The sequence below is a fragment of the Crotalus tigris genome, unplaced genomic scaffold (assembly GCF_016545835.1).
Source record: "Crotalus tigris isolate CLP2741 ecotype Arizona unplaced genomic scaffold, ASM1654583v1 scf7180000018371.15429387391:27106975, whole genome shotgun sequence".
Classification (NCBI taxonomy): Eukaryota; Metazoa; Chordata; class Lepidosauria; order Squamata; family Viperidae; genus Crotalus; species Crotalus tigris.
Window position 1 is genome coordinate 16,578,595 of NW_024096970.1, and position 12,850 is coordinate 16,591,444.

Consider the following 12,850-nt stretch of genomic DNA (forward strand, 5'->3'; position numbering starts at 1 on the left):
ATGGTATGTCGTTTATAGGTTTTAGTGCTCCATTGCCGAAATTGAGGGGGGGGGGAGAACTACTATACAAGCTGCGACACATGGTTATGCTAAATTTGGGATATCACCGGGGGACAATAATCAAAGAAATCATAAATTCTTTGTCCATACACCGGAGATATTGTAAATTGCTTATCGTTGCAATGTATAATTGTGAGAAACGTCATTCCTTGAGACTGATCCTGACCCCAAGAGGTTTGAACTGGAATTATTCCTCTTGCAATGTCTCCTGGTCTTGGTAGTCCTTTCGGCCGATTTTTCGGTACATACCTATTGCATTGATTGCTGACTAGGGAATTCTGGGAGCCTACACATCTTAAAGTCCCTGCGATTGAAACACACTGATCTACACAGAAGTATCTCTCTCTTTCATTGCAGAATAAAACTTTTAATTTCCAACGGACTCTCAACGTGTTTAAGTCCTTAACATCCTGCAATGAAGACCGACAACTCTTCCCTCTTCTTTCCTTCCGCATTTGAGCTCAGAACTGTCTTAATTGGTCACCCGCCTCTTCGGCTTTTGATTGGCCGCGACAATGACATTGACGCGTCGCTCCGCCATTGGCATCGGTGACTTTCCGGCCAATTCAGAGAGTCCATGTCAGAAAACACAAGAGCCAATGAAAACGTGCCGTCTCCAACGTCAAGCAACTATTGGAAGCGCCGGAGAGGTGCTCTGATTGGCCGCCCGTGCGGCTGAGGGGCGGAGAGCAGGGGTCTGCTCTCCGGGTTTTCTCGGAGTGCCGCGGCGGAATCGCTTGTGTCTTCAGCGGGATGGGTGTTTTCTCGCAGGCCGGGCCACGGTGGTTCCTCGCACGGGTGACGGTGTGGTTGCCGCTGTTCCTGCTGCTAGCGTCGATCAGCTTGGCTTCTGCTGGTCAGTAAGAGCGTTTCCGGTGGGCTTTGCTTGTCGAGGGGGCCGAGTTTGGGAGGGGAGAACCTGATTGAGAGGGCGGCAGCGGCGGCCCGGTATGGGGGTGAAGCAAAAGGCCGAAAGCCGGTCTGGGTAAAGGGAGGCGGCCAATCGAGAACCGGGTCAAGTGCGTTAGAAGAAATAGTTGCTTTAGTGGTCCTTTCTACCCAACCTCCCAGAAAGGGTATATAAACATCGCAGATTAGTCTCTTTTATCTTACCTTTACAATACTGTCACTAATCGCTTTTTTAATTTTATTTTATTTATATCTCACCTTAATAACTCAAGGCGATGAACATCCAATTAATATAGGCAAGGCAGAGAAATATTCCGTATGGGCCCTCTTTGTGTTTAAAGGCACTTGCTGTGCATATTGTACGTAAGGCTAGACTTCGGGGTTCAGAGCAGAGAACAGGTCCACCTGTTGTAAGGCTCCTACCAGCTTTTTCTAGAGCAGAGCCTGGTAATGATCTGCTAAACAAGGAGTGGAAAGATTTGTTTATTAAGCGCATTAATAAATGTTGCTAAAGATTTTGACACCCCCTTCAATAACTGATGGTTATTGTACATGCTTAATACATGGTTCATATACTGATACATCTATATAAGTATCCAAACAAGTGCATATATATGTATTTGGCACTTACTTGTTATATTTATATCCCAATTTTCCTATAAAAACTCAAGGCAGTGACTATGATTTCCTTTTGCCTATGCAGGAATCTAAATATGATCTATGCCTGCAACTGAAGCCATTAATTCACATTAAAACACAATGTACCAGACATGTTCTAATGCTTTGCTGATAAGATACACATTTGTCTTTTTGCATCAGGAAAGCCATTTCTTGATCATCTTCCCCTCCCCTCTGAAGAATACTAATTTATTGTAATATATTAACAAAATTTAAAAAGCCTCTAATATTTACTGATTATTATATTACATTACATTATATTATTACAAACTAAACTTAGAAAGAGATATGGAGAAAAAGAATAAAAAATGAAAAGAAATATATAAAGGAATGACTTCCAATCTTCATCACAATAAGAATAAGCAAATTTGATAACTCTTTGCATTCCCATAAGGTTACAAAGAAAAAAATTTCCCACAAAAAACTGTTTATTTCCAAAATCTTAAAAGTCTCAATATTCCAAATTCGCCTGGACCCTTAATTTATAACCTTTCTTAGATCAAAATCTATTTAGCTTTTGCTGTTTATTTCCTGTTTTAAGTTTTTAAACTTACAGTTAAATTTTCTTCTGTTCTAAAACAGCCGTAAACTCATCATTCAGATCTCTAATAGCCTTAAGATGGTTAAATAAGCATTTTCTGAAAATGACTAGAAAGTGAGGTTAGCAAAGTCATTGTCCTTTAAAAGACCATAATGACCGTCAGCATGATGGTTGATCCCTTCCTCTCCTGGTACTCCAACCTGTGGGAGATTGTTATCCTGCAGTCTTCTCATGAGGAGCATCCATCCTGGGTTACATGTGGTTAAGTTATCATCTCCTATCATTCTATTCTATTCCTTATCCTTGATGGTTGTCTAGCTTTTTTAAAGACTGTTTACCTTCCCAACCCTTTTCTTGATATTTCTCTACTCTAAAAGTCTATATTTATCTGGCTGGCCAGAATGCTCTGGAAAACACAAGATGCCAGATGGTAATGCTTATTGTTTGTGTGAAATATGTGAGCTCATTTCTGCAGTGTGGAATAGGAGCAAGTTGAAGAATATAAATGAATAAAATAAATTTAGCTATGAAGTAAGTTAATAACAAATAGCAGTTAGGGAGGTTTGTAGTGTTAATGGGTGGGGTAGTAGTTTTTCACTGCCTAGAATGTCTGAGGAAATTGGTTGTCATATATAAAAGAAAAGCAGTGGAGATTGATAACTGAGATAGTTATATTATTCCCAAGAACACCTGGAGAGAGGAATGGCCCAAGGTACCTTCTTGTGGCCTGACCATCAGTGATCTCTCTACTAAACCACTTGATCTTGACTTGCCTCACTTTGTCTGATTGAAATTGAACAGAATTAAGTGTGATTCTGGAAGAAGTGCTACTGCCCTTTATCAGTGGGAATTGTTGTGATTGTTGTGCTGATATGCAAACTATTAAACATATTGTGCAAGATTGCCCATGATATGCATTCTCTAGTTCCCTAGAAGATCTGCATGAAGAAGCACCAGAGGAGATTGCCTGGATAGCTGAATTGGACATCCAGTTATGAGGCCACTGCCATACTTCCATAGAAGTTTTACATGGACTGTGTATATATGTTTACTTCTGTTCTGTCATGTTCTCATCATACCCTATATAAATAATAACTGAGATAGTAAAGTCAGTTTGACTGAGAGAGTAAAGCAGATAATTCTACCATTAAACTGCCCCATTAGTAAATAAAATAAAATAAAATTTAATGTTTTAGTCAAAATGTTGACTAATTTCTCCCTTATTCACACAAAAACCAAGTTGTTTAGTTCAAATTCACCCACATAATCGTCAGAGATGTAATAGTATTTCTATATATTACTTAATCAAGGCTGGATATATGATAACACAAGATTTCTTCCTAGCAAAATGGTAGCATAACCTCTCATATTTAATACTGGTTCATCTCTAGGCATATTTTAGATATATTCACTGGAAATTTCTTCTTGTAGTTGTATGAATATTTGCCTTGAAATAAACCCCATTGAATATAATGCTTGTTAGCTGTTAGAGCATACAGAATTGTATCAGAAAAAAGATAAAATTTTTCTTGATGATCCTAGCTTTGTCATGTTCTTTCTCTCTCTTCCACATGTTTAAAGAATAGCTTTGCTATGAGAAGTGTTACAGAAGTCTTTCACAGAAAACATAGGCAGAACAATGCCAAGGATGAATGCTTTATCTAAGGTGCATTGATAGGATACAGTTTTATTCAGTTGTTTGTCTTATGTTCTCGCTGTCCAAAAATCTGAAAGCGTTTTCTTAATACAATATATTGGCTATAAGGAAAAGTATACTTTGAGTACTTATTACATCCAAACGTATGGTTTGATATTTTATTTTTTTAGAGTACCCAGTTTTGTGAAGCAAAGAAAACAATTCTAGATTAGTAATTTTTAATTGGCACTATATTTCTATACCTATCCTATTACTATTACTTTCAAATAACTAAGACACTATTTTAAAATCCTGCTCTAAAAGTGTTTAGTTAGCTTTGGACTGATGATAATGTTTGCATTTTTGTTTTGTCATTTGTTGCAACTACTGTGAAAGACTTTGTGTAATGGTAGATTATCATCTTTTCCTCTAAAAGTTATATTTCAGTTCAGTTTTATCATTCTTGCAATTCTTCAACACACTAATTGTTTTGCAAAATATTTCTTCTACCACCTGGGTAGCAGGACATGCACCTTCATTATAAATCTATATGATATTTGTTTTCTCCAAATAAGACTGAATTATTTCAAAATTATTGGCTCTATTTTAGGTATAGGTCCTTGCTATCCATATTAACATTGCCATGGAAAACATTTCTGGGCTCATGAATATATATAACTAAAAAGATTCCTTTTCCAGGCTGACTAGGTTCCTGAACATTAGCTTGACTTTAATGCTGGGAATATAATGTAATATTTTGTGGTATATGAACCATCCTTCTGTCGTCTTATTGTCTTGCAAATTTGTAGATTTTAACTTCAGAACTGGCCTTATTGCAGAATTTTAAAAGTATAAAAAAATCATTCCTCCTCCCCATTCTCCTAGTTAGATTTACCTCTTGCTTTTCCTTTCCTTCTGAAAGCTCAAGATTGCCCACCTAGGATTATTTTTACCACAATGGCCTTGTGGAGTATGTTAAGAGATTGCAGTCAGCTCAAAATCAGTCATTGTGTTCCATTGCTTGGAGTAGATTTGAATCTATCTTAATCCAACATGTTTATCACCATGATATGCTACGTTAGTTAGGGAAGACTTGTCTAAAGTTTGTTGAAAATTATATTTGTGATAACATGGATCAATAGTTTTTATTTTTTTGTTGATTCTATAAGTGTTCTTTTTTTCTGTAGTAACTGAACATAATTTGCAATTTCTAGGTGGTTCCTGCATTAATATCCTACCTGATACTTTCTAAAAAAAAATACCTATAATTTGTGTGTATGTGTGCGTGTGTGCTTTAATTTAGCTGATGGGGATTGTAGAAATTACTACTGGTGTCCCATTTGAACTGTGGTCTCATTATCTATAGTTTTACATATTTACCATGGACTAATAGAGGTGAGACCTCAGTATACAATATATGGAAAAAAATTTGCTTATCTTTGGTTTTGCACTTGATTTTTTTGTTACTTGTTGCACGCAACAAATTTTTGTGCATGAGAAAGAACATGATTATAAATAAAAGGATTGGGTTATCTTAACAATATACTTTTAAATGGTCGCAACAGATATTGATAGGTCACCTGTAGCACAAGACTTGTTATAGTAACCAGTCACTTTGGTCAGAGGGATTTGCTTAGGTGGTTATGGAGGAAGTTTGCCTGATCAGGTCTTCAGTTAGTACGGTATTAACATCCAACAATGCAATTGAAAAGCCATTCCACCGAGATTATGAAGAACTTCTTAGAGCAGAATAACTAGAAAAACCAAATGCCATCAATGGAAAGACTACAACGAAGCCACTTGGAGCCATGTGACTAAATTGATGCAAGTGTAAATATTAGTACATTGCACATAAAATCATTCTTGAAGAATTTCTAACAAAAAGAGACTGGCTATAGGCTTTGGATATAATTTTCCAAGACTCAAGGTCTTGTAAATTGCGGTGTTATTGACTATGGTTTATGTTGGAATGGAACTACTCTGAATAACAAGAGTCACATGTATCCATCTTTTTCAAACTCTAGGTTTTCATATTAGAAAAACAATTTAGTTAATTGATCTTGAATTGTTAATAATCCTTATTTTTTTCTCATGGGAATAAATAATTAGCATGTGCCTGTGTTTTTAATATACACCCAGAATAAGCTTTTAAGAAACCAGACCTGAATGTTTATCCTAACAGGGATTGGTTTTTAAAATGTACTTTTTTTTTTTTTGTTGAGTGCTTGAATATAATGAACCTAAGCTAAGACTTCTCTGCTGGCATTTTTTTTTTACAAAATCTTTACCAGGTGAAAAGAAAAAGACAACTAAACAAACAGAACCTGTTTTTCTTATGATATATTGCTTTGGAAAGAACATCTTATCTGCTGACAGTCAACAATGTGTTTGCCTGCAACTTAATATAGAGCTTGTTCCTTCAGAGAGATGTTAACATGATGCAATGAGAATGAAATACAGCCAACTTGCTTCACTTTAAAGATACAAATTATTTCAATACATTTATTAGTTTGATAGTTTAATGGGTTTAGCCTATTGCACACATAATACTAAGGTAACATAAACTTTGCAATTTATTGTGAAGCTGATCATTAAAATATATCATTATTAGTATCTATGCTTTTTAATATGAATTGTTTTCAAGTGAAATCAGTATCTTTTTGATACTGTACAATAGTTTTCTCATTATTATGGATATTAAATATGCTGCTTTTTCTAAATAAATCAAATTAGACTTTATATTACTAAGTCTGGAAATTTTCTAAAACATTACTTCTTAAAGAGTGATTTCTAATTTGCTTTCTATATTATATAATATTGCCCAAAATTTATTGTAGGTTTTTTTCAGTTCCTTATTTTTGGCCCTTTCCATGTATCAGACTTTTTATTTTCTTATATTACCTCTGTTTTGTCTAAAGCATTTTTTTTCTCCTGCCTAAGGATTCAAGCTGATCTAAAAAATTTTTTGAAATAGATGTACTGTAAATAGAAATAAATATCAGTCACATTGTTATTATAATGTGTCTATGCTTAGTGATTATTCAAAATAAAGTAAACTCACATTTTACAGTGAGAGAAAAAAAATACCTTTTACAGGTTTTCAGCATATTGATTAATTTGGAATAACTGATTGAATTAGATCAGCAGTTTAACTTTAAGCTGTATTTTATTTACATACCTCTAGTTATTCCACATTGCCTTTTGCAAATGTAAGATTTCTTTATTGAAACAATTTGTATTTTCTGCTCCAATTGCCAACCATTCTAGATAGTCCTGTGATCTTTTTTAATTAGTGGTGAGCTGTGGTGGCGCAGTGGTTAGAATGTAGTACTTCAGGCTACTTCTGCTGACTGCCGGCTACCAGCAGTTTGGCAGTTCGAATCTCACCGGCTCAAAGTTGACTCAGCCTTCCATCCTTCCGAGGTTGGTAAAATGAGGACCCAGATTGTTGGGGACAATATGCTGACTCTGTAAACTGCTTAGAGAGGGCTGTAAAGCATTGCAAAATGGTACATAAGTCGAAGTGCTAGTTCTAGTGGTGAAGAGAAGAAGTAATAAAAAAAAGTCTATCACTCATTTTTTCACTAAAGACAAACTGTGCTTTGTAATCCTTCCTGATTTGGATTATTGATTTACAAATAAGCTATGAATTATAATTATACAGCGCATTCAGAAAGTATCCAGCCCCCCTTCCACTTTTGTCAACTTTATTATGCTGCAGCCTGATTCTACAGTTGTTGACATTCATTTTTTTCCCATTAATCTACACTCTGTACCGACAAAGTGGAAACAGAATTTTAGAGATGTTTGTAAATTTATTAAAAAGAAAAAACTGAAATATTACATTGGTATAAGTCAGTGGTTCTCAACCTGTGGGTCGGGACCCCATTTGGAGTCAAATGACCATTTCACGGGGGTCACCAAACCATGCTGTCCACCATTTTTTTCCCTTTTTCCTAGCTGTCCTACTCCCTCTTATTGGTGGCCACACCCACTTGGGGGTCACCACAACATGGGGAACTGTATTATGGGGTCACGGCATTAGAAAGGTTGAGAATCACTGGTATAAGTATTCAGGCTCTTTGCCACAACAATTGAAATTTAGTCCCGATGCCTCCCATTTCTCTTGATCGTTGCTGATACGTTTGTACGCCTTGATTGGAGTCCACCTGTGGTAAATTAAATTGGACCTGATTTGGAAAGCACACACCTTCCTATAGAAGGCCTCACAGCTGACAATGCATACTGTAGCAAAGCAAAAGCCATGAGGTCAAAGGAACTGCCTGCAGTGCTCAAAGACAGGATTATTGCAAGGCATAGATCTGGGGAAGGCTACAATAAATTTTCTGCTGCACTGAAGGTTCCTAAGACCACAGTGGCCTCCATAATTCTCAAATGGAATAAGTTTGGCACAACCAGGACTCTTCCAAAGACTGATTGCCTGGTCAAACTGAATAATTGGAGTAGAAGGGCCTTGGTAAGAAATGATGGTCACTCTGACTGAACTCTAGATATCCTGTGTGAAGATAGGACAGAATTCCAGAAGGACAATCATTGCTGCAGCCCTCCACTGTTCTGGCTTTTATGGCAGAGTGGCTAGACAGAAGCCTCTCCTCAGTGCAAAACACATGAAAGCCTGTTTGGAGTTTGAAAAAAGCACCTGAAGGACTCTCAAACTGTGAGGAACAAGACTCTCTGGTCTGATGAAACCAAGATGGAATTGTTTGGCCTCAGTTCTAAATGTTTTATCTCACCTGCCCAATATTATCCCAACAGTGAAGCATGGTGGTGGCAGCATCATGTTGTGGGGATGTTTTTCAGCAGCAGGGACTGGGAGACTAGTCAGGGTTAAGGGAAAGCTGAATGGAACAAAATACAAACATATCCTCAATACAAACATGTTCCATGGCACTCAGGAGCTCAGACTGGGCCGAAGGTTCACTTTCCCAAATGATAATGATCCTAAGCATACAGGCAAGACAACATAGGAGTGGCTTAGGGACAACTGTATGAATGTCCTAGAGTGCCCCAGCCAGAGCCTTGACTTGAACCCTATTGAATATCTCTGGAGGGACTTAAAAATGGCTGTCTCCCAACAGTCGCCATCCAACCTGATTGAGCTTGAGAGGATTTGCAAGGAAGAATGGCAGAAAATCCCCCAGTCCAGGTATGAAAAGCTTGTTGCATCATACCCAAAAAGACTCGAGGCTGTAATTGCTGCCAAAGGTGCTTCAACAAAGTACTGAGTGAAGAGTCTGAATACCTATCCCAATGTGATATTTCTGTTTTTTCTTTTTAATAAATTTACAGACATTTCTAAAATTTTGTTTTTACTTTGTCATTATGGGTTACTGAGTATAGATTAATAAAAAAAAATGAATTTCAACAACTGTAGAATCAGGCTGAGCATAGTAAAATTTGCAAGTGATGGGGTTCTGAATACTTTATGAATGCACTGTATATTCATTTATTGCGAGGTATGTATTTATCTCTAGCACATCACTATATGGCTTTGGGTGCATATTGCATTTATGCATGAAGTAATTTCATAAACGTAAGTTTATATTTGCATGTTCTTTATCATCAGAAATGTTGACACAAAATTAATGTCACTTGTTAAGAACATGATTTATTCACAAGTTTTGCTGTTAAAATCATCCTTTTTCATTTTGTAGATGAAGAAGCTGCTCAAGAGGAGTCTTTTGAATCAAAGGTGACTAGTCTTTTGTCTGGGATTCCTTTCTCATGACTGAGAATTGCTATGAATTTTTGAATTAATGAACATGGTGCAATATATAATTGCCATGAAAAATTCTTTACCTAAGTTTCATGGATTTATAAAAGCTTAAATGAGAGAAAAATGTTTCTTTCAGTGATTCTATTATTTTGAAGTAGATTAGATTATTTATTTCCATATAGGTCATTTCAGAATTGAAATGGGAAATATTGAAGCTGGTGGAAGTCATAGTTAGCAACATCTAATGCAGGGGTAGTCAACCTTGCTCTTTTATGACTCGTGGACTTCAACTCCCAGAATTCCTGAGCCAGGAATAAAACAGCCAAGGTTGACTACCCCTGATTCTAATGGGATACAATGAAAGATTGAATTGCTGGGAGTAGAGAATAGACATATTTTAAAAACAAAAAGCAGGTTCTGGAAGAAAATGTGATCAATTGGAATCTATAACAAAGTAGTTTTTAAAATCTAAAGATTATCTTGGTGTCTTTTGACTTCTTGCATGCAATTGTCTTAAAACAAAAGCCCCAACTTTGCTACATTTCCTAACAAAAGCTATCTTGTTTCTCTTTTCTCCCAACTATTTATTTTGTAGTCAACCTTGCCTTCTGAAGACCAAGTGAAGGATCATTCAACAGGAGCCCAAGTGGTAGCAGGTCAGATCTTTATTGATTCTGAAGATCCAGAGACTCTAGCTGAAGATGCAGATAGTTTTGGAGAAGAGGACAAGGAAAGGACTTTGGAGAGCTTAAGTTCTTTAGAATTGTCTGCCTTACTAAATAAAGACTTGGAAGAAGTAGAAGCAGAAAAAACAGGTGATTGTGTGGGTTATTAGTATTTTCCATATGCAGATCTTAAGTAGTTTTATATGTACTTTTTAGATGAGATTGGTAAGAGCTTGAGGAAAACATTATCATGGTTTTTAGAGAAATTGATAAAACTATAGTTGGTATAGTGCAGACATGTCAAACACAAGGCCCAGGGGCCAGATGCGGCCCGCGAAGTGGTTTCATGCGGCCCGCAAAGCCATCCTGAAAACAGTGAGGGAACGACCCCGCTGCCTTGGCCCTGGCCCAGGCCAGCCGGGTAGCCAATGTACAATTTTGTGGTGGCCATCTTGGCACTTGACCCGGTGGACCATGCCTTGGCATTTGCCCTGGTCCCACCCCCTTTTGCCAGAGACCCTCAGATCTGTCCCACTTCTGCCCAGGCCCCCACAGGCACCCTTGACGCAAATGATGTAGAGGTGGTCACACCCATCCAATAGGCCACACCTACTCCATCCACGCCCACCCAGTATTCTGCATCCACTCTGGCCACACCCACCCAGCCCCCCAAGGGCAACCACAATGCTGATGCAGCCCTCAGTGAAATTGAATTTGACACCCCTGTTATAGCGAGTCAGAGGCCTCCTATCCCTCCTTCCTATATAAATTTGCTTTTCTTTCAACAAACTGACCTTAAAATAATAGTAACATTGTACTATTTATCTGTAAGTCATTATTGAACAAATATATAGCTTGCTTACAAGTTTTCAACATTATATCCCAATTAAATCTTGCAAATTTCTATGGGAAAGTGGTAGATAAAAAAAGCATCATGTAAGCTGCAGATCCTGTCTGCAGGTTTTTAAGAAAATAGGTACCTTATTTCAAAATGTGAGCAGTAGTGTAGAAAATGCTACAACTGTGCAAATATAACATTTATTGTTTCTATTTGTTAAAAATAATGGTGCCTGCATGAGATCCCAGACATATTTTCATGTTTCTCAATTGTTTCTCTGGGTGTCATGTGGTAAAAATCAGATATGTGTCTACAAAAATATAGCAAAAATCACTAATAGTATTTATTTAAAACAGCATTGTTTAAACAGTATGTTCTAAATTCTGCCTACAGCTTTTTTGTAATTTAAAACTCCTTAGGACATGAGGGCCAGTTTGGTGTAGTAGTTAATGTGCTGGCCTAGAAATCAGGAAACTATGATCTCTGGTCTTGCTTTAGGCATGAAAGCCAGCTGAGTAACTTTGAGTTAGTCACACTTTCTCAGCTCAACCCACTTCATAGATTTGTTGTAGGGAAAATAGGAAGAGGATGGAGAGTTATATATGTTCACCATCTTGAGTTACTTATAAAATAAAGGTGGGGTAAAATTGTAGTAACTGATGGAAATATAAAAATGCATTCGTGTGTATCCATGAATCAGTAGAATTGATTTTGCTGGTAAAATAGTTCTCTATCTTTCTTATATCTCAGCCCCACCAGCGTACTCATAAGGTTTTAACAGAGTTACATACTTAATCAGACTTCTGATTGAAATGCTTTTTATTACAGGTTGCTGGTAAACCTCTTTAATGTCAATTAAAAAATCATAGCTTACATTCTGTGGTTTTAATTAACTTTACTGATTCAGTCACTAAATGTGGACATTATTAATCCTTGTATGCATCTTATTTCCAATTCTCAGATCCGAATTTTGAAACAGATTTTAGATGGTGATGCTAGTGATACCTGGTGTTCATCACAATCCCATAATAACAGATTTTTCAATCAAGAATTCTCAAATATTTAAAGATTAATCATTATTTGAGAATTTGGACTTAAATATAGGAAGGCATATGCATATTTCTTTATTAATGCACTGAAAACAAGACTATTCACAAAATGGAAAATGTTTTGTTTCTATCAAACAAACCACTGAGCTCTGGAAGTTCTGCAAGACTATTTTTGATTCAGTTGCATTCAGCCGAAGGATGAGAACTTTCAGAATATTTGTCTACAACCTTGTGTGGGAATACATCTTAATACTGAATTAATATGCATGACTGCATACATAACTTTCCTAATAGGTTATCTGAAAAGACAGCTATACCATTCACCTCCACAGGAATTACTGGTAGCAAATAGAGAAGCTGGAGGGGGGCAGATTTCAGAACATTAATCTAGAAAAATATGGTGAGAAACATACATCTGAATAGAAATTGCAATATGTATTTTGAAAGAAAGTAATAGTATTGTCTTTCTTTCATATCTTGTCTGTTTCAGTGTAGTATATCCTTGTATTTTGTTGATGGGAATGTTTTTTATATCTGATTTCACACATAATTCTAAATCAGTGGTTCTCAACCTGTGGGCCGGGACCCCATTTGGGGTAGAACGACCATTTCATGGGGGTCGCCAATCAACGCAGTCCGCCATTTTTTTCCCCCTTTTCCTTAGCTGTGCTACTCCCTTTTATTCTATTGGCTTTTGAAAGCAAATAGAATAGACCAGGGGTAGGCAACCCAAAACA

The 12,850-nt window shown here is 36.8% G+C and overlaps 1 protein-coding gene across 1 annotated transcript in view; it reads left to right on the plus strand.

The window, feature by feature from the left end:
• The first annotated feature begins 748 nt into the window (after positions 1-748).
• SEL1L (SEL1L adaptor subunit of ERAD E3 ubiquitin ligase) overlaps positions 749-12,850 on the plus strand; it is a 46,499-nt gene continuing 34,397 nt past the window's right edge. Inside the window, exons 1-3 of the mRNA XM_039351533.1 lie at positions 749-916; positions 9,500-9,537; positions 10,157-10,376. Of these exons, the coding sequence (XP_039207467.1) occupies positions 814-916; positions 9,500-9,537; positions 10,157-10,376 (361 nt within the window). The 5' untranslated portion in view covers positions 749-813. The remainder of the gene's footprint in view (positions 917-9,499; positions 9,538-10,156; positions 10,377-12,850) is intronic.